This window comes from Panthera uncia, assembly GCF_023721935.1.
Source record: "Panthera uncia isolate 11264 chromosome A1 unlocalized genomic scaffold, Puncia_PCG_1.0 HiC_scaffold_17, whole genome shotgun sequence".
NCBI lineage: Eukaryota > Metazoa > Chordata > Mammalia > Carnivora > Felidae > Panthera > Panthera uncia.
The window spans coordinates 136887770-136911148 of record NW_026057577.1 but is presented as its reverse complement, the minus strand read 5'-3'; the positions used below and the strand labels follow the sequence as shown (position 1 = coordinate 136911148).

Below are 23379 nucleotides of genomic sequence, written 5' to 3'. Positions count from 1 at the left end.
TCACATTTTTATTAACAAATTATTTATCAATGGGGCCATGAGCTTTTATGTGGTTTTTAGATTATGCTGCTGTAACATGATCCTATAATGCATTCCCATTTTGACATCACATAACACGATATCATTGTTTAGGACAGAAAAAGGAGAGGAAAGAGAGCAGAATACCTATTTTTCCTGAAAAAAAAACATTTTATATGTTTTTGTCTTCACTCTCAGTTAATTTCTCTAACATAAGACAATATTTGAAGAGTGAAGAAATTTCCAACTACGAAAAAATGTCAGTTCTAGACACAGTAGTTCCCCCAATGTAATATATGACAACTTACGTGACAATCAAATTCAAATAAAATATGGAAACATCCAATGAATATTTACCCTTTTTGGCAAAGACTTAAAACTAATATGTAATTAATTTAAAAAATACACTTGAAAATCTCATTTGATGTAATACTCCACATTTGTTTTAAGCAGAGAGTAATTGTTGCAGGGATATGCAAAGATAAACTTTTTACTGGTATGGGTATAAATGATGGATAATCAAAATATTAAGGAAAACAGTTATTTTATCTTCAATGATTCAGTTACCTCATTTTAGAAAAAGTGAGGACACTTTAAAATGTGCTAAAATAACAATTCCGATGTACGAGAGTACACAGGGATAAAAATATTGGTTTCTTTTTTATTTTAGCACACATCTGCACATAAATTGCACATAGATGCACTAACCTGTTTTAGGGTCTACGGAGAAGTAGGGCTGTCCCTGGAGAATACTATAAACCACCCGCGCACTGTTTCCATAGGTAGGGTCATCTGCATCAGTAGCTGTCACCTGTAGAACAGAGGTACCTGTGAATTCAGGAGAACAAATTTTAGTGTGTGGTAACATTTAGCACATGCTCTGTACACAGAAAAAGGTTATTCTTCAATACCTATGGAATGCTATAATAGACGTATCCTACTAAATTTAATTCTTGGATTTATCTATCAAACCTGTCCCTTGCTTTTTTCCCATGACCACAACTGGACCAAATGAGAGGCCAACATAGAATATTTGGTCTCCAATATTTTAATATAGTTCTTTCTGTGCTGTCAACACTGTGGAGAGCTTCCTCTGACACTCAACATAATCGGGGTTGGGTTGGGTTGATGATCAAGGATCAAGCGGGTACTCAATGATGGGGTAAAGTTAAAGGTATGGTGAGGACATATGTTGCATGTTACATGACGATTCAGGAAATGGGAGGTGGGATGGTTTGTGATTAGGTTGGAATGTGGGTGAGTTGACATTAAATTATCAATGGCATCAAAACAGCACGTTCAAACCATTTTCATTCATTTATGCCCTTTTTATTTCTTACACAGACTATTAATGAGTCTCCTGACTGGTCTCCAAGGCTCAGTTTTCATTCCTTTAGATTCTTATAAACAGTACCAACATAATCATCTTTCTACAATGAGTATCAAAATATGCCTATTTTGCTGTTTTTTTTTTTAAATTAAAGTGTACTTTAAAGTGTACTTTAAAGTGTAACTTTAAAATACTGTATTTTGAGGTAGTAAAATTAGTGGATGAATTATGCTGGTTTCTTTTATGTTTATTAAAATACTGTTTGCATAATTAGATACATTTATATCATATTTTAGTTATTCCCAAATGAAAACTGATCTAGGAATAACAAGACAACCATCTATTAAGGGCTATGTAACATCACTGTAAAATTAGTGGGTGAAGAGCTCTCATTTATTCATAAAATGTACTTGATGAATCATCTAATAGTGCATACTTGATATTTTATTCTGCCTAACTGGAAAAGATTCCACTAAAAATTCATGTTATGTAGCAAACAAAATATTTCCACAATCAAGTAAGCCTGTGTGCAATCCTGCATTCATTTTGGTCCTTGACTATGGAGGCACTGACAATTTTCAGTCTTTAATTTTAGTAATGACTTCAATTATTTAGGTATGGCACTTACTAAGGGTCAAATATCTGTTTAACGACAAAGATTTTACTTCCAAGTGGAAATGCAGATCCAACTTTAAGCAAATCTTGTTCTTCAAGGGATACTAGAAAACTTAATAGAATTAGTCTGCCGTGTTCACCTGAGAATCCTTATTAGCAGATTATAAATGTATACGGACTTTTAACAATATGTTAGGATTCTGGCCTCTAAGTAGCAGTTTGACACTGAGATTATAAGTGGAAATATGGTAAGTAGCTACGCATACTCAGAAGAGGAGGACTGTGCGATGTCTAAAAGTAATCTCTAAGAATGAAAACACGCAGTGGTGACACTAAATGCGGCAAGAACACTCAGAAACTAGGTCACTTGTACACCGCAGGTGGAAGTGTACATTTAGCAGATTTCTATAAAACCAAACACACATTTACCACACAACCCAGCAAATTGTACTCTTGGGCATTGATGCTAAAGTAATGAAAATGTCTGTTCACCTAAAACCGTGTTTGCAAATATTCATATATATTCGCAGCAACATTATTTGTAGTAGCCACAAACTGGAAACATCCCAGATGAACTTTACTGGGAAAAACAGCTAAAGAATTACTGTGCATTCATAGTATGGAATACTACTCAGCAATAAAAATAAACACCCTGTTGATATATGCAACAAGTTGGATGAATCTTTAGGGGATTATACCTGGTGGGGGGAAAAAAAACAATCCCAAAAGGTGACATATTGTAAGATTCTGTTCATTTCACATTCTTGAGTTGATGAAATTTTAGAAACTGATAACGGATTAGTAGTTGCCAGTTTCAAGGAGAAGAGATGGAAGTAAGTGAGATTGGCGTATAAAACAGCAACAGGAGGGATCCTCATAATGTTGGAACTGTTCAGTATTTTGATGATGGTGTGGCTACATAAATATACACAGGTGATAAATTACATAGAACTAAACATTCATCCAAGTAAAACTGGGGGAAATCTAAATAAGATTTGAAGATCAAATAATTTCAACTACCTGGATATGATATTTTGTATAGTTTTTCAAGATGATAATTTTGTATGTTATATCACTGAAAAAAATGGAGTTAAGGATACAAAGGATCTGTCCATATCGTGTCTTTTTGTTTTTAATTTTTTAATGTTTATTTATTTTTGAGAGAGAGAGAGAGAGAGAGAGAGAGAGAGAGAGAGGAGGGGCAGAGAGAGACGGAGACACAGAAATAGAAGCAGGCTCCAGGCTCTGAGCTGTCAGCACAGAGCTCAACGCGGGGCTCTAACCAATGAACCATGAGATCATGACCTGAGCCGAAGTTGGACCCTCAACCGACTGAGCCCCCCAGGAGCCCCTGTCCATATCATTTCTAATGGCTGCATGTGAATCCATAATCTCACAATTAAAAGTTCAAATGAAAGACAAAACCATTCCCTTGCTTCAATGGTATTCCACTCTTAGAAAGCCTTGTTTAGGCTTGTGTGGGCACCATGATTTTCCTCATTGCAACACTGCACGTCCTAGCTCCATTACACTTAGAGGAGTGAGTTTGTTCACTGCCTCTTTCACTCCTAGTTCTAATTATTAGTATGATGCTTATAGAGTGTTAATGAGTTTTTCTGTGATGTCACAAAATTCGTTGAATACTTCATATTTATCTCTCCAACCTGTTCAGAGAATACCAATCTCCAAATAAATAAGTCTACAAATAAAAGTAGGTTTAGGAGCCATTTTTGTTGGAGCCACACTGAAAAAAAAAATGAAATACGTAGTAAGTGCCCAGACAAGTTCTGTAAAAAGCCCACGATGTGGCTAACGTGTTATAAAATTATATCAGTCAAATCTTTGATCTGATAGGAAAAATGCTGATGGCACCTGGCAGATAGGGGTTACTGAGATTCAGATAGGAGAGAAGAGTATAGATAGAAAATATTAGAATAATAGTCATCTTTGGGGCACCTGGGTGGTTCAGTTGTTTAAGCGTCCAATTTTGGCTCAGGTCATGATCTCTGCAGTTGGTGGGTTCGAGCCCCACATCGGGCTCTGTGCAAACAGCTCAGGGCCTGAAGCCTGCTTCGGATTCTGTGTCTTACTCTCTCTCTGCCCTTCCCCAGCTCGTGCTCTGTCTCGCTCTCTCTGTCTTTCAAAAATAAATAAACATTAAAAGAATTTAAAAAAATAGTCATCTTTTAAGCAGCCACACTTATAAAATCCTCAGATTTTAAAATTTGCTCTGGCCTTGCAATAGTTATTCAGGTTTTAAACAGTTTTTAATGTCTTAAAAACAGTCCCCAGTCAACCATTCCATAGAGAAATCTGATAAAGACAAATTGTGCAAGATCACAGCTCATTTGTGGTAATAGGCTGGGTCACCACATGACAAAAAAAAAAAAAAAAAAAAAAAAAAAGAAAAAAGAAAAAAAGAAAAAAAATTCTTCTGCTTGGCTTAAAGTGTCTATAAAAGTTCAGTCTTGTTACATGAAAGCTGAAAGGCATGAATGGAGTGACAAGTGAAATAAAGAACAATAAGAAAAGGAGAAAGAAAAGAAAGAAGGGTAGCCTGCTGGTATTATGTAAGTGATGGTTTAAAGTAGCACCAAGAAATGAGCAGAGAAGGGATCCTGGGAAGAAAAAGCAAATATAATAACCTTATATCCTGGTCAAAATGTATGGCCATTAACAGTTATACACATCTCTACAGAGTAGGTCTCATAGGTGTTGGGCAATTCTAATGTGCATGAAGCAAGGGAGAGGAAATTACCTGTATCACTCTACTTTGGTGGCATCTGAAGGTATGAGGACACCACTCTTCATACACAGATTGGTGGCTGAAGGGAACACACGTATATGTACAGCATATAGCCCAACCAAAAATCAGCCTGCCCCTGATGCAGTAAGGGTCAAAATAAATAGCAAGGATGGAAAATAAGTCCCTTGCCCAATTGCTCAAGGATTTCTTAAAAGGAGAATTGGTAGGGAAGTTTCAGGCCCAAAGAAAAATATATACATATCTTACTTTCTTACGTATCTGAAACCTAGATGGCGATATTTTAAGAACCATTAAGTGCTTTTGGGAGTTCTTTTACATTAGGAAAAAAAACACTTTTTTTTTCATTAAAAAATAGATAACCTAAAAAATAGAACCCTTCAGGGTGTCTGTTATGAGTTGAATTGGTTCCCTTGAACGTTCATGTGTTGAAGTTCTAGACTCCAGGACGTCATGGCCATCTTATTTGGAAATAGGGTCACTGTAGGAATAATTAATTAAGATAAAGTCCTACTACTCTAATACGACTGGTGTCCTTATAAAAATGGGGAATGTGGAAACACACACACGCACGCACACAGAGTACTTTACATGAAGATGAAGACAGATATTGGGGTGATTCTTAAACAAGCACTGAAAGGAAAAAATTTCCAGCAAAGCACTAGAAGCTGAAGGGGAGGCTTGGGACAAATCTCTTTCCAGTACTTTAGGAGGAAACATGACCCTGCTAACACTTTAGTCCTCAGACTTCTAGTTTTGAGAACCAGGGAAACAAAATTTGTTTTGTTGTTTAAGTCGCTTGGCTTGCCAGTACTTTCTTACAGGAGCCTTAGCAAACTAATAAAATGTGTTACAGTGGCAGTGGGAAGAAATTACATTTATTCTCAGGATTTACAGGTGTTCTTTAACTGAATCTGTCAAAGAATCTAAAGTTACAAGTCACAGATGCGCACGCGCGCGCACACACACACACACACACACACACACAAAGATGGTAATTCCCTATGCTATGTGATACCAGCTATATCATAAATGAGATACAATAAAAGTTATTCTCACAAGTTGATAAAATTAGGTAGAAATTAATGGTGTCTGATTTTTTTAAAACATTAGGCACTACTAGTGATATACATTTTGGCATTTTTTAAGTAAATTAATGAGATATATTGGTTATGTTAATGAAGAGTTTTTCTTCCTGGTTAAAAAGAGAAAACAAATCAGTATTTATTCTAAGAAGGGTATCCCACATTGGACAATTCAATTCCTTTATTCATACTATGTCCTCCAATTATATGCATAGTGGAAAAATATTATTCTTTACAATGCTGTATTTCCAAATGAAAATATATGAAGTGATGACAAAAATTCCATTATTCTACAATATTAAAATAATCTATTTTTTCTAGAAATTATTATATATTGGTCAATATATATTCAACGGGTAGCCCCTTCTGTTTATAACTGGCTTCTAATCAAAGAAAACTTTAAAAGTGCTTTATAAGCTTTAATTTTACAACTATTTCCTATTTAAAAAAACCACAAAAGCTTTTTAAAGCTTCACTGGCTATTTAGTGCACAAAATTTTCATCTTAAATATTTCCTGTGGCACATACTTAACCGTTCCCATGCTAGGGATTAGTACCTTTCAGCTGATGTTTTATACAAATTTGAAAAAAAATAGATTAAAGTACATAAAAAAGCTTTCAAGATATCTTTTCTGCAATAAAAATTAAGCCTTGTTTCCTTTGGGAATTGCTCTGTGTCACTCTTTTCATTTGGTTTCTTTTTTGTACTACAGCTTTATAAATAGCACACATTTTAGAAAGTTACATATCAAGCAGAAAGAGTGGACTTTTTGAAAGTCTCTAAAGACCAATCTGAAATATTTAATAAGGCATTTTAATACAAGCAAATATTCTCTGAGATTGCAAATCGTTATGCATGATTCGTCAGGGTTCACAGCTCTGTTAAAATATCAAGTGAATCAATGTTGAGCAAGAACTCTGAGTAAAAATAAGCTAAGGATTTATGTAGGCAGAGAATCTCTCTGAAGGAATCTCTTAGGGCTTAATTCTCAGAAGATTTTTCCAGGGAGTGTGGAAAAGCAATAGTCATCAAGATACAACTAAAATTTCATTCTACACAGGAGGACTGTAATTTTACCAACAGAGCAATAACACAGGATTCCAGCCATTGTGTAATTTGATAAAGCTTTGAGTATTCACCCAGGAGTCATTGGATTTTTAAAAAATCTTTCTGCAAGAACACTTCTGAAACATCTGGTACCAAAACAAAAATCACTATTGTAACTGTGTATTATTTTTTTTTAAAAGTTTATGTATTTATTTTTGAGAGAGAGGGGGAGAGAAGGAAGAGGAGTGTGAGTACGGGAGGGGCAGAGAGAGCGGGGGAGACAGAATCTGAAGCAGGCTCTGTGCTGTCAGCCCAAAGCCTGACACAGGGCTCAAATCCAAAACAGTGAGATCATGACCTGAGCTGAAATCAAGAGTTAGATGCTTAATAGACTGAGCTACACAGGTATCCCTGTAACTGCATATTTTAAATCATGGCCATCATAAGTTTTGTGTACTTTCAATTAGATCCCTTTTATGGAACTGCATCATGTGAAATTGCACATTATTCAAGTAAATTTTATTGTATATTCCTTAAAAAGAAAAAGAATAATAATTCAGGAAATAACATGAATTTAGTACCAATTATATGAAAAACACTCTGCTCTATGACATTTAATTTTTTTAGGTTTCTTTATTTCTGAGAGAGACAGAGTGTGAGCAGGGGAGGGGCAGAGAGAGAGGTAGACACAGAATCTGAAGCAGGCTCCAGATTCTGAATTGTTAGCACAGAGCCCGATGCGGGGCTCAAACCCACAAACTGTGAGATCATGATCTGAGCCGAAGTCAGACGCTTGACCCACTGAGCCACCCAGGTATCCCTCTGTCATTTAATTGAATAATTAGATCAATCTACTGAGAAAATTACATTTAATGCCATTTTACAGATGAGGGCATTGAGGTCCAAAAAGGTTGTGTAGCTGACATTTAGAAAAGGCGGAATTCAAGCCTGGTCTTATCTGTGTTGATATGTGACATTCTTTCCTCTACCATCTATTTCTCCAACCAGTCATGATGGAGTTTAATGGTTCCATTCAGTTCATTAGTTACAGTGTCTTCACCTTTGTGTGTGTGTGTCTGTGTGTGTGTGTGTGTGTGTGTGTGTGTGTGTGTGATTGCGTGTTTCCTTTATGGTATGTAATGGCCATCCAACTTCATCTATTTGGGGGAGAGGTAGCATTAAATTTCTACCCTCTGCCTACATGGTGAAAGGCCAATTCAATAAAGACATCTTGTAACATAAAGATGTGTCTGGACTACTTAGCAGAAGTAATCTCCAGGTACTGACAAGACTGCTGTGCCCTTCTAGAATCTTCCTTACCACCTAAACAAAGGTGGGGACTAGAGGAAAACTGCAATGCAGAAGGAAAGGTGTGCCTATTTCCGTTCTGTCTACCTCCCCGCCACCCTCCCTCCCTCTTTCTGCTTAGGGTGGTATCTCTGGCAGTGTGCGCTTCTGCAATGGTTTCAGCCCCCTCTGAGCTCCCTTCTTCCCCGGATCCATGCAACAAAGCCCAGCTCCTAGGGTCAGGTAACACTACCCTTCTAGCCCTAGGGATACAGGACTCCTTCGCTGGTTGCCTCATGACCTGCAACTTGGTTGGTTTTTTACCTCTTTCATTTTTGTAACTTATTCCACATATGTGATTCCTGCTCTTGATCTAATTAACAGTGGATTTTGTTTTCCTGCTTAAACTCTGTGTGATACATTCGGTATTAACGGGTCTCTCCCCAGCTACCTTGCATTGCTTTTCTGAGTAACGACTATACTTGACCAGATACAAAGGTTAGGTTCTGTACTCAATTCTAATACAGTGAGTACTTTTAAATGAAAATCTGTGTTCTTTGCATTCAAACGTTAAATTAGTCAACATATGGGAATCTGACAAATACGTACTTCAGAGAGTTGTTCATTCTATGCAAAATAAAATTATGAGATTTTGAGAGAAAATTGTTTTTTGAAGTGGAGAAAATGTTCATATATGCATGAAAATTTAATATATATATACACACATAATTAAAAACTTCAATATTTCTCAAAGAGTTCACCAGTCGTTTCTTTAATTTAGCAGATGTGCTAATTAAGCTCATTGCACTGCTGTGGATTTAATATCAGTTTCTTATCAAACATTAGAAATTATATCTATAAATTGCTTTAATTTTCAGTAGAGAAAATACTATTTGAAAAATAAAAATTTTTACTAAATTGAGCATTGTTCTGAATAGTGCAATATTATTTCAGGTGAATTTTCATTATATTAAATCTTCATATATGCAAATGTATATATATATTTAATTTTATTTATTTATTTATTTATTTATTTATTTTTAACGTTTATTTATTTTTGAGACAGAGAGAGACAGAGCATGAACGGGGGAGGGTCAGAGAGAGAGGGAGACACAGAATCTGAAACAGGCTCCAGGCTCTGAGCTGTCAGCACAGAGCCCGACGCGGGGCTCGAACTCACAGACCGCGAGATCATGACCTCAGCCGAAGTCGGCCGCCCAACCAACTGAGCCACCCAGGCGCCCCTATAGTTTTAATTTTAGAGAGAGAGCACAAGCAGGGAAAGTGGACAGAGGGAAAGAGAGAGAACCTTAAAATAGGCTCCACTCTCAGGGCAGAGCCCAATGTGGGGATTGATCCCATGACCCTGGGATCAAGACCTGAGCCTAAATCAAGAGTCAGATGCTCATCTGACTGAGCCACCAAGGTGCCCCTAATCTGTATATTTTTAAAGTAGCCCCCCCCAAAATAAACTAGAAAAAAATGTGCATATATATAATTAGAAGCCTCTTTACTTCTTAGTTTCTATGCTCACTCTCACCAGATCCACCGTTTGGGTATACCAACTCTTTGTCCTACTGCTTGTTCTTTCATTATAATTTAAAATTCTCTGATTGTATCACAACTGAAAATTATTCATTGCTATACCATAATTAAACATGAAGGATTCATTGCATCACAATTACCTCCCAACACCTCTTGCATCATGCAATTTAATTACATTATTAATTTTATTTATTTACTTTTTGTTTATTCATTTATTTTTGAGAGAGAGAGAGAGAGAGAGAGAGAGAGAGAGAGAGAGAGAGAACACAAGTGGGGGATGGTCAGAGAGAAAGGGAGACAGAATCTGAACCAGGCTCTAAGCTCCCAGTTGTCAGCACAGAGCCTGATGTGGTGCTCAAACTCACAAACTGTGAGATCATAACCTGAGCTGAAGTCAGATGGTTAACCCACTGAGCTATCCAGGCACCCTTTACATTATTAGTTTCAATTAATAATTAAAATTAAGTAATGCTATATTTTACTTCAATAATTTTAGGTAGCAAATAGTATGCTCCTAATGATTTTGGAGAAAATATGTATAATTTATCACCTTTTCACTCATAATTTTTGTCAGTTACATGATTTAAGTCTATGTGGTATATAGTATATCATGACTTATGATTTTCTATGGCTTTCTTTGATGGTATACATTATATTACATCTTTTATGCTTTTTCTAAGGTTTTATTTGAGAGACTGTATATAAATGGGCAACGTTGAGACCATAAATTAAAACAGAACTCTGACTCACAGTTTGTAGCAAACAGCCCAAGAAAACAACCCATTATCTACAATAACCAGCCCAGGAACCAGGCTACTTATTCTCCGTAAGTCATATGTCTAGGAAGTTAAATGATTCACCTTACCAACAATCCAGGAAGTCAAATAATAACATCCAGCCCCAAATGGCCAGAACTTAATCAATAACTTGCAATTTCTCTACACCTTTCTCCCCTTCCAATCATATACGATGCTCTGCTCCTAGGTCACCCACCTACAGTTTCTCTATGGCAACCCCTCCAATCATGGCATACTCAAAACTTTCTCTTTGGTTCACTATAAACCTTTCCAACTCTTCGGCCTGCTTTGGAGTCTCTGCAAAAATGCAAGTGAGTGATTTTGGTTAATGGTCTTGTTATAGCAAACTCTGAGTAAATAGCCTTTGCTCATTCTCATTTTGTTGGTCTTACCTTAGGTCCATAAATTATTTTCAAAAGTCAAGAGTAAGCACTATTTGATGACACAAAAATTATTCTCTGCAAAACCCATTAATGTGACTTGAATAATGTGAAATGAAAATGTCTAGATTTCTAAGCTTTTATCACAAAAATGAGAATGTTAACAGAATCAAGATCAAATGATTTTTCACAGTTCTTAAGTCATATGGCATATTTTCTACTCATTTTCTAAATCCAAATATCCTTCTTTCTAGAAATACTGTGTAGTTTAGTAATTTGCTAAAGTTCTTAATAATAAATACTTCTAGTATATTCATGCTTTGGCAGTAGATATGGTTGTTGATTTTTCCTAGTCTTTCCATGTCTGAAATTTTCTAAGTATTTTCATATCAGAAAAATTATTTTCTCTAATATTTTATTGATAATCATGATGCTGCAATGAAAGAATTTTTATACAGTTTTCCATTGTCTTTTTCATTTGTATCTTTGCTCATGAAAACTGTAATTCAGAGAAATATTTGTCCTTAAACACTTCTCTCTCTCTCTGTTTTTTTTTTTTTTTTTTTTTTTTTTTTAGAGAGCACGAGTTGGGGAGGGGCAGAGACAAGGGGGACAGAGGATCTGAAGCCAGGTCTGCACTGACAGCAGTAAGTCCATGTGGGGCACCAACTCATGAACCACAAGGTCATGCCCTGAGCTGAAGTCAGATGCTCAACCAACTGAGCCACCCAGGTACCCCAAAACTTATCTCTTTTTTTACATTACATTTTAAAATTTCATTATCCAAGGAAATTTGAATGTGGGTTCTCAAATTAGTTAATTAATTAGTTTTCTTGCTTGGTGCTTATTTACATTTTTTCAAGTTGAAAACTCAGGTTTTCTTTTGTTCAATATATTCTTTGTGTGTGCGGGGGTAGGGGCACCTGGGTGGCTCAGGAGATTCCACTTTGTCTTGTTTGCACTACACAAAGTAAGATGTCCCTGGCTTTATTTGCTAGATCACCAACTTAATCTTCAGCTTTGACCATCACATCATTCAGGCCACTGATTATTATTTGTTTTAATTTCGGCATCTTACTCTATTTATTATTTTCTTATTAAATTTGTTTTTAGTTTATTTATTTTTTGAGTGAGAGAGAAAGAGAGAACAGGGAGGGGCAGAGAGAGAGGGGGAGAGAGAATCTCAAGAGGCTCCATGCTGTCAGCACAGAGCCTGATAAGAGGCTTGAACTCACAAACTACAAGATCATGAGCCAAGCTGAAATCAAGACTTGGATGCTTAATCGACTAAGCCACCCCAGGCACCCCTGATTTTAGAAATCGATTTTTTTTTTGTTCCTTGAAAACGTTACTCTTCATTTCAGTCTACTCCTGTTTAATGAATGCAGTAAAATCTCAGATTTCAGTGTCAGCAAATTAGATTTTTAATTTAAATTTTTCTATTTTATCTGAATTATCTTTGTTTCTCTGTAATGGATAATTATTCAATTTTTTTTTTATTTTAACTCCTGTCTTTTGTGTTTAAAAATGAGTTGAATTAATATTTTTTGAATGTCCCCAACACCCAAAGTGATGCACAGATTCAATAAAATCCTTATCAAAACCTCTAAATTCATATGGAAACACAAAAGACCCTTAATAGTCAAAACAAATAAGCAAAAAGAACGAAACTGGGGGCATCACACTTTGATTTCATAATATATTACAAAGCCACAATAATCAAAATAGTATAAAAACAGACATCTATCTATCTATATATATATATAGAGAGAGAGAGAGAGAGAGAGAGAGAGAGAGAGAGAGAGAGACGGAATAAAGAAACAGGAGAAATGTAGGAGAAAACATAGAGATAACTGCTTGAAATCGGTCTTGGCAATGATTTTCTGGATATGGCACCAAAACACAGAAAACAAAATAAAAATAGACAAATGGAACTGCATCAAGGTAAAAAGCTTCTGCACAGCATAGAAAACAGTCAACAGTAAAAAGACAACCCTGGAAATAGGAGAAAATGTTTGCAAACTTTATTTTTAATAAGGACTTAATATCCAAAATCTAAAAGAAACTGATACATCTCAATAGCAAAACAAGCAAACAAAAAACAAACAAACAAAAATCAAGTAATCCAATCTTTAAAAAATGCAAAGGATCTAAATAGATGTTTTTCAAAAGAAATACAAATGGCTAATGGGTACACTGCTGTTCGATGTCACTAATCATCAAGGAAACGTAAATGAAAAGCTTAATGAGATATGACTTCACATCTGTTAGAATGACTATTATAAGAAAGATAAAAGATAAGTGTTGGCAGGGGTGGGAAGAAAATGGACCACTGGACACTGTTGGTGGGAATGTAAATTGGTATAGCCATTATATTAAAAAAAAAACACAGTGTAAAGTTTCCTCAACAATTTACAAGAACTATCATATGATCCAGTTATCCCACTTCTGAGTATGTAAATAAATCCAAAGTGAATGAAATCACTATATGTGAAAGAGATATTTTCACTCTCCTGTCACTGCAGAATTAATTACAACAGGCAAGATATAGAAACAACTTCAATGTCTAAATGTCCATCAAAAAACAAATGACTAAAGAAAATGTGAAACAAGCAAAAATATATGGAATATATATTGGAAGATTATTCAGCTTTAAGGAAGAAGGAAATCCTGCCATTTACAACAACGTAGGTAAAACTGGAGGTGATTATGTTAAGGGAAATAAGCCAGGCACACAACGCCAGATATATTATCTTACTTAAATGTGGAATCTGAAATACTCAAACTCACAAAGCAGATAGTAGAATGATAGTTTCCAGGGGCTATGGAGTGAGGGGAAATGGGGAGATGGTGGTCACATGGTATAAAATATCAGTTATTCAAGATGAATAGTTTCTGTAGATTTAGAAAACAGCATGGTGACTATATAGTTAACAATACTATATTGTATATTTGAAATTTTCTAACAACATGGATCTTGCATTCTCATCACAGGAAGGAGGGAAGGAAGGAAGGAAGGAAGGAAGGAAGGAAGGAAGGAAGGAAGGAAGAAGGAAGGAAGAAGGAAGGGAGGGAGGAAGGAGGAAGAGAGGGATGGAGGGAGGGAGGGATGGAGGGATGGAGGGATGGAGGGAGGGAGGGGGAGAGGGAGGGAGGGAGGGAGGGGGAGAGGGAGGGAGGGAAGAAGGCAGGCAATGTTGACTGAGATGATGAATATGTTAATCAGCTTGATCATGGTGATCTTGTCATAGTGAACACATACATCAAAAATATGAAGTTGCACACCTTAAATAAATAAAATTCCTTTGGTCAACTATAACTCAATAAAGCTGAAAAATTTTAAAGTTAAAACAGAAATTGAGTTGATGCTTACCCTTTAAAATAGGAATGCTACCTCTAAATAAGTGTGGCTGGATGGGTGCCCAGTGGGTCAAGGACTTTTGTGTCCCCCAAAGGAGAAGAATGACTTCCATCAGAAGGGACTGTAACATTTGCCCCCTGGTAAATCTCTTTTACTCTTTTTTTATTGTTGTTCCTCCCTGATAGGGAATTTCCGTTCTCTGAAAGCTATTTTCTGCTTCATTCCCATGTTCCAATACCCCTAAGTATTTAGGGGGAAATCAGCAACGGCTTTACAATAGAATAGAAACACATTTTCTTTGTATGCACAGATGAGATTGAAAAAAGTCTTTCTTGTTATAAAAGCTTTAATTTATTAAGTTGCCTGTGTGACTTCCCCAGGTCGGTCTGTGTTTTTGAATCTCCTAGGGCTTTCATGGGTAGAACAATTTTCACCTTTAATCCTCAGGGTTATAAATCTGACCTCTTTTCCCCTATTCAATTTTCAATGTTTTCAACGCTCCAGGAATTTTCAGCATCTCTTACTCATTTTTGTTACTCTATCTTGTTGTTATGGTTTCTTTTTGAAATATTTATGGTTTCTTTTTTGAATATCCTCTTTGACATGCCAAAGGGAGATATATCAGACAGAACAGTTTAAATTATGCCTCGGTGATAAACTGAGTATTTTAAATCAGAGAAGTACAGCATGATCTTAGTAAGAAAAATAAATACAAATGCGGTGTCATTTCCCTTTAGAAAAGCAATCTTAATAGCGTATTGTATGTCTTTCCATAGTTTTATCTTGGTGTATTCAAATGTCTATCATGTAATTATGTATATACTAAAGAGAACACCTTGCAGCTTCTTTTGCACCTAATAATACGTCATGAATATTTCCATGCCAACTAAACAAATATAATTTCGATAACCACGTGACATTCTACATTGCTCTTTCATGCAAATTTAGACTTTTCTACTTGGTTGTATTTTTTATCGCTACATAACAAATGGCCACACACAGCTGAATAAAACAGAAGCCATCAAATCTGCTTATGTTTGTGTGTGTGCTTATTTCTTGCTATGTACTTGCAATGCTGTGATCAGCTTTCAGACTAGTGCCCTCTTCTGCAGAAGAGGCGCTTTGAGGCGACACGGCAGCAGAAGATTTAAAGAGGCCACTTGGCTTGTGCAGGCAAAAAAGGGACTAGCCTGAACTTCTGAGTTCTCTCCTTACCGGTAGAAGGGAGCAAGAATAATATTCCCCATTTACTAAGGAGGGAAATGAAATGTATCCAAGAGAAACCCAGTTGATCTCAAGAGGACTTACAAATGAGACAGCAGGGAGCCCTGCCAATGAAGGACTGACTGATCACTGAAAACTAGTGGGTACAAAGATATCTGACAGATGGCAGCAGGAATCGATACCGGCACAAACATTCTTCTTCCTCACTGTGACCTCTCTACCTGATCACTCTGCCTTCTGTCTATGCCTCATTACTCTGTCTCCTAGTTATATCTGATTGCAGTGTTTTTACCCAATTCCTGATCACTTCCTTCTACATATAGTTGATTGCTATGCATTTATTCTGTACCTAGGAGCAGGGCCTACCAAACCTCAGGCTGACACTTCTCTCTACACCTGAACACTGAACATTCATACCTGATTGCTCTGTCTTTACTCTATCCTGGGTCACTGTTCCTTCACTCTGTATATGATTCCTAAAAAATGAATCACCCAAAATGGTGTGATTCTCAAAAAAGAAATATGAAATTCATAATAGAATTAGGAGTCAAGTTCAGTTAAACCTGAGGCTGCATTTTTTGCACGTGTACGATTTGAGAAAGAGATTTCAAGAGCATATGCCCTGATACATTGATTTCACACACATATCTTTTTTTTTTTAATTTATAAAATTTTATAATGATTTCAAATCACGTGCTTTTGTTAAAATATAGGGGTAAGGGCATACATTAATTAAGATTATCAGTGATAATTAACTAATGGAAAGTATTTAGTATGAGATTTTTGGTTAGGTCTATTCTTCCAGTAAGAAGGAAGGAAGGAAGGAAGGAAGGAAGGAAGGAAGGAAGGAAGAAAGGGAGGGAGGGAGGAAGAGAGGAGGAAACAAAACAATTGGTCATTTTTAGGATGAATTTATGTAAAATACTAGTGAACTTCTGTGAAAAATAAGAATGATTTTAATTGGAAACTATATTCATGAATAAATGATAACAATACAGGGAAAATATCATATGGAATAATAACTCCCCACCTCTATAAAAATATATATATATATAGTTTGTTTTTATTTTATATATAGTTTCTTTACTGCCCATTATGTTTGTAATGCTTTATGACAAAGAAATTAAAGAAATAATATGTTAAAGAACCAAGAGGCCAGTAAAATAGCATACAAGTTTAAAGTCATTTATAAGGCAAGGTGGTAAGTGACAAAATAATAAGGATGCTCTAAGATTACTTTTAGTAAGAAATTTAAGTTGTGCTGATTTATTTTTTTAAAGCATTATCTCCACCAAGAGACATGTTAAGCTCCAAGGTCAATTTATATAACAATTTCCATTGGCCACTATGGAAATTACACCTATTATACTTTTTACCATTACATGCACACAAGTTGCATCTAGAATTGTCAAAATTCTAATTGGTTTGCTTTGTATTTCACTTTCCTACACTGAGGGGTATACACAAGAAAATCACTCTTTAAATATATTTTTAAAAACATGATGTGAAGATTTAAGTTTCGTGACTTGAGTCCAATTTATGGTGAAAAAATTATTCCAGCAAAGTATTTTCTATTATAAATTGATCAATTTTAAGAGGGGAATTCCAAGTCTAGTCTATTTTCATAAAGAGTAAATGGAGAAATTTACCCATTATATATTCTTGGTTCCTTTGTCAATAATTGGCCATATTTACATGAATATTTCTCAGCTCTCTTCCTATTCCATTGATCTAAGTGTCTGCTTTTATGCCAATACTAAACTGTTTTGATTACTATAGCTTTGTAATATGGCTTGCAATCAGGAAGTGTGATGCCTCTAGCTTTGTTCTTCTTTTCCAAGATTGCTTTGGCTATCAGGGAATCTTTTTAGGTTCCATAAAAATATTAGTATTGTTTATTCTATTTTTGTGAAAACTGCCACTGACATTTTGCTAGGGATTGCATTGAATCTGTAGATCACTTTAGACAGAATGGACACTTAAACAATATTAATTCTTCTGATCCATGAACATGGGATACCTTTTCATTTATTTGTGTCCTCTCCAATTTATTTTACTAATTATTACAGATTTTAGTATACAAATTTTTCACCTTCTTAAATACATTCCTTAGTATTTTAGTCTTTTTATGCTATAGTAAATGGGATTGTTTTCTTAATTTATATCCTTCTCATAGTTCACTGTTAAATGGATGCTGTTTTGAGCCACTAAGTTGTGGGTTTATTTGTTACCAAACACAAGCTAACTGACACAAGGGAAAAGTTATGAGGGGAAAAAAGTTATGAAACTTAGAATTTTCTTCCCAATTTCCACTTCATTAGTTGTTCAATGTGACTCCTCATATGCACTTTTAATTTAGCATGTAGAACAGCAGTGCCAGCCTCATTTCACTGAAATTATCTCATTCTGAAGTTAAGCCCCAGGGTAATGATTTTAAAATGGCTACTAGAATCCTGGAAGATATCCAGAGTGAAGCTCCCAAGATGTTTGGCCAGAACTAAATCAGTCCCCCAACAAGCAGTGCAATAAAGTAAGCACAGCTGGTGTCTCTTCGTGTTGCCCTGCAACAAAGAACACAGCTGCAAATGGAAATAGGCCTGGGAGTTAGAGATTGTAGAGGAACAAAGACATGAAAAAGATTAGGATGTTTTAGTACATCTCCAAGGACATGGCCTTGTGGAGTTTAAGGGTCATGCAGTAAATTTCATATCTTTTCTCTATGTGCCAAACTAAGAATCAGTGCTCCATTGAGGTTAAGGTTTATAAATTACATACTTATAATCTGAATAAAATATGAAACATTGTGTTCTATCTTCCAGAAATTAAAATGTATTATTTCTATAATGTGTTACAATATATTACATATTATTAGGTGATTTTTACTTATAGGTATCTTTTCATCAGTACACAGAAGAGTGTAGAGGGAAAGATTTATACAATTTTTGTGGGAAAAAAAAAGATGTGAAATTTACTTTCAGGAAAATTGCGTTGTGATATAGTATGGTTTTCCTTGAAAATTTTCTACATAGAGAGTAATTACTTTTGAAAATTTAGAGTGACTGCAAAACAATCAAAATTTGTACTAAAACCTACTTCTCAGTGAAAGGAAAATTATAATTGCATAAATTTGGGTATGTATCTATAAAAATAGAAAAGATGAAATTATTGTTTTCAATTATTATTTTAAAATTATAGTTTTAATTATTTCTTTAAAGAGATTTATCAAGTTATATAATCAAAACACCTTTACCAGCTTTTTAATAACAATATGCTATTTTAGCCTCACTAAATGTCTTAAGACCCTTATCGTGGCCTTTCTGAGAATGGCAATGATGTTTCCAAGCACAATCCTATTTATCCTACTTCCATTTCTAAAATGCCACACATGCAGTAGACTGCTGATTCCAAAGGCAGGTATAATTTCATCTCATAGTGAGTGTCCTTTTTGCGCCACAACAATCAGTATTAACTTTTTGATTTCATCCTCTTAGGTCTCAGTTCTGAAGAATGTAGGCATTTAATAAAGTTACAGAAAATCTAAATTAAAGAAATGCTTCTTTAAAGTTGTTTAAAGGACAAAGAAGACAATTATTCTATAGAATAATTGCTAGAAGGTAGTAAAATAATCATCACTGGCATGATAATGTGCAGCACATTAGAGAAAAAAGTGAAGTAATTGTTCATTTACATTGATAAAGTGTGTGCGAGTGTCTTCATGGGCCCGTTTGAGTTACATTTTACCCTCTAGAATATTTTGTTATTCTGTCCACCCGTGTTCACTTTGTTCACTTTGTCACATTTTTCGGTAAGTAAAAAAAAAAAAAAAAATTGCAATATGATAGCCAGTAGCTTACAAGGAATTCATCACAACGCAAATGGTCCTTTTCTAAATCAATGCTATAACACAACAAGTAGATTTTCTTTTAAAAATGACAGTCATAATGACTCTCAAGGAGCCACACTGTTATACTTCTTTTCTATAAGCACAAACGACCTAACTTTATTCAGTGGTATACCTCATTATTTTCACAATATAGTGCATTTGAATATGGCAATTAATATTAAACATGAAAATTGCTGGGGCTCCAGGGTGGCTCAGTCTGTTAAGCCTCTGACTCTTGATTTCGGCTCAGGTCCTGATCTCAGGGTTCGTGAGTTTGAGCCCCTCATCAGGCTCTCTACTGTCAGCACAGAGCCTGCTTGGGATTTTCTCTCCTTCTCTCTGCCCCTCCCTGGCTTGTGTGTGTTTTGGTTTTTTTTTTTTTTTGTTTTGTTTTTGTTTTTTTTTTTTCTCTCTCGCTCTCTCCTTCTCTCTCTCTCTCTCAAAATAAATAAACATTTAAGGAAAAAAACATGAAAATTGTTGACCTAAGCAGATAGAATCATTTTTGGTCATAAAATATATGATCTGAACATTGTAACCATATGAGATTCTCTTTGGAAGTGACTATAAATTTAACAAATATCATATTCTCCAATTCATGTTTCTATTTTGAAATGCTTTAAAAAAGTACCCCCCCAGAGGGGGGGATTTGAGAGCATTTGGCAATGTCTAAAGACACTGTGATATGGTGGTAACAGAAGGGAGGGTACTAAGCATATAAAGTTTGGAAGCCAGGGATGCCACTGAATATCCTATAATACACAGAACAGCAAAGAATCATCCAGTCTCATACATCAATTAGTGGCAAGGTTGAAAAACTCTGATGTAGAGAGAGGTGATTCCCTATGTAATAGCTGAAACTCAACGATATAAACCAAAGAGGTAAAGAAAAACATCACATTGAAAAACATGCAGTGACAACCACTCTAGTTTGTTTTGTATATTTCTTTATGAAACCACTCAGAATGCCGCAGACTTTGTCTGCTGATTATTACCCACTGACAAGAATCATACAACCACATTGTGCTTTGCTCAGTGGTCACATAGCACACAGCATAGTCAGAGGGCTCCCTGATCATCCCTTAGTACTATAGATGTACAAGAAACAGTAATCTGATAAATACTTGCACACTCAGGACATCTCGTGTGCTGCCTTCTCTGTATTCTCATAGCATAGTCTGCTGCGCTGTGAAAGGAATTCATCATTTGTACGACAATCCTGTTAATTTCCCCCTTAACAACATACACACACACTCACGCATGTACACATACAACCCTAAGTAGACCATAAACCCATAGGGAAGATAAGAGTAAAGAGTATTTTCCATTATTGTGTCTTCTATGTGTAATGCCCTTTTAATTTTTCCCTTGTCTATTTACAAACCCATGCACACTATGTAAAATTATTTGAGGACGTCTTCTCTAAGTTTGCAAGCTGGACTTTCCACTTTATGGTTCCCTTATATTTTTGCTAATCACACACTATGTTTAAATTTTCCGTTTATATGTCTGTAGCCTGTTCAAATTTAAGGACATGTTTCTCCTTCCTTCCTTCCTTCCTTCCTTCCTTCCTTCCTTCCTTCCTTCCATTTTTTTAACATTTTATTACTAGCCACTATCAGTTCTTAGCACATAAAATGCCTTTATTTCCTCTCTCTCTCTCTCAAGAATTAAAGAGATACAAAACAGTAGATTTTTTTTTCTTATGACAGGATGATCCACAAATTAAGTAATGAGTATATGATAAAAACAATGATTTTATCAGGCACCATAAATGTTTTTTAAACATAAATGTTTTTATCACAAGCCTGCATTTCAGTTTTTATTATCACTCTATAAATAACATCTATATGTATATGTAGTTTCTAATAAAGAAGAATGCATTACTCTCATAGCAAATAAAGCCCACAACCCGTTTTTAGAAGTAATCACCCTTACCACTATGTGGGCTTCTTTCAGATATGCCCTATGTGCCCATATACTGCACAACACATCCTTATTTTCTAGAATAAACTGTAGCTTATTCCACATGCCTTTCTGAAAACTTTTTTTCTCACTAAAACAATATAGATCTTCAGCATGTATATACATGCAAATTCATTCATTTTAAGGCTACATAAGAAATCTGTATATGTTTGAAGAGTCATTGATTTGAAAACTTCCTTATTAGTGGACCTTAAGTGTATTATTATGAATAATACCATAATGGGCATCCTTTCACATATATCTTTGTATAACCATCTGAACACATCCATAAAATAGTTCTCTATAATAGAGATTGTCCAACAAACGGATATGTTCTCCTTAAAATGTTGAAAGATATTGTTAAATTGCCATCCAAAACAAAACAACAGAAAACAAACTATGGGAATTCACCTTTCTGCTAACCGTCCTGCAACTTTAACAACTTTGCGAATTATCAGGCTTGCATACTTTGGTAGGTGAACACTGGTTTCTCCTCCTCCTTTGTGGTTTCTTAAATTACTAGTGAAATTTGAGTTTTTTCTGTGGATAATTAACATGTTTCTTTTTCTTGTGACTCTCCTGCTAATGGGATTTCCCCATTTTCTTATTTGGTTCTAATGAATTTTTTGTTATTAAAAAAATATTCTTATGTAATACAAAATAGTCCTCTGTCCGCCATGAAGGTTTTTAAGTATTTCAGTTCATTTTTCTTTTGATTCAGATTAGTTTTATTATTTGATGGCTATGTTTTCAAATGCTTACTCATTTAAATTCATGTCTTCTTGATTATTGGTTATTGCATTCTTATCTTACGTTGAAAAGTCCTTCGTCTACTTCTTTATTTTATTTTATTTTTTTAGTTCTTGTGTTTTCATTAGCAGATTCAAAGTTTTAGGTTTTTTAGAGTTTAATCATTGATTTATTTCCCATTTACCTTGTCCTCAAGTGTGGAGAAAATCACACTATTTCAATTGTGTCAGCATCACGAGTACATCTGGTCCTCCACCTGAGCCCCACTCTTTAGCTCAGTTAATGGGGTTACTTTCCATTTCTTAACACTTTCATTTGCTTCACTCTCCAGCCATCTGTGTCACAAAGATTTTTCAACTTTTGGCACACATATCTACCTGGAAACTGTCCGTTGTCTTTATTCACACTATATGTATCTAATGTACATATTTTGGAGGTGTTAGGGATTTTTTTTTCAAAAGCATATTCTCGTTGGACTCCCTAAAGATTAGATTTCTAGCATAAATAAATGTCTATTCCCTTACTCAGGCAATTTAGGATGAATTTTCTTCCTTATGGTATGTAGCTATCCCTGAACCCAATCCTTTAAACAAAAACAAAATAACATCAAATCTATCCCCATATGGCAAGAAGGAGACCCCCACCCCTGTCTCAATAAGCTGTACAGATTCTGGAACATACTCTATTTTTCTTATAATTATTCCATAAATAGCTTAAACCAGGTTTTAAATTTGTAACTATATTTAAAAAATTTGGAACTTAAGAGCTGAACCTCTGTCTGTCTTAGAAATCTTTTCTAGGTTCACTTCTTACTAACCATGTGATCTTGGGCAAATTATTTAATTCTATGTATCAATTTCATCTTCTGTAAAAGGAGAACCACAATGTCGCCCTTGTCCATGATGATACAAGCATGGAATTATTACACATGGCATGCAATGCCTGACATATAGTAAGTGCTCAATAAATACTCCTTGATGCTGTTTCAGTGATCATTACCACAACTGCTTTGACGACTTGTAGTCTCCAGTCCTGGCGAAGCTAACTGGTTGTTTTGGGCTAATCGATTTTAGATTTTCTGCAGAACTCACAGTCAACATTCAAAATATCCAATTTCCTCTTCGCCCCTGATCAAAACTTCTATGGATTCAACTGAGTCTACACTTGATGGCAACTAAGATTTAAGTGTCTGACATCAACTGTTAGCTACATCAGAGGCAAAAAGGAAAAAATCCTTTAAGGGTTGTTTTACGTTTTAAGATAAATAAGCTTTGTAAATGCTTATGAGTATCTAAAAAAATTTATTGAATAATGTAGCTATTATTTA

General features: G+C 35.2%; 1 protein-coding gene and 1 pseudogene across 1 annotated transcript in view; both read right to left on the bottom strand.

The window, feature by feature from the left end:
* Positions 1-23379, bottom strand: part of LOC125935312 (cadherin-18-like) — a 35141-nt gene that overhangs the window by 9777 nt on the left and 1985 nt on the right. The window contains exon 3 of the mRNA XM_049648924.1: positions 727-846. Within this exon, the coding sequence (XP_049504881.1) occupies positions 727-846 (120 nt within the window). The remainder of the gene's footprint in view (positions 1-726; positions 847-23379) is intronic.
* The window catches only part of LOC125934696 (chromobox protein homolog 3-like), a 34856-nt pseudogene that overhangs the window by 10581 nt on the left and 896 nt on the right, over positions 1-23379 (bottom strand).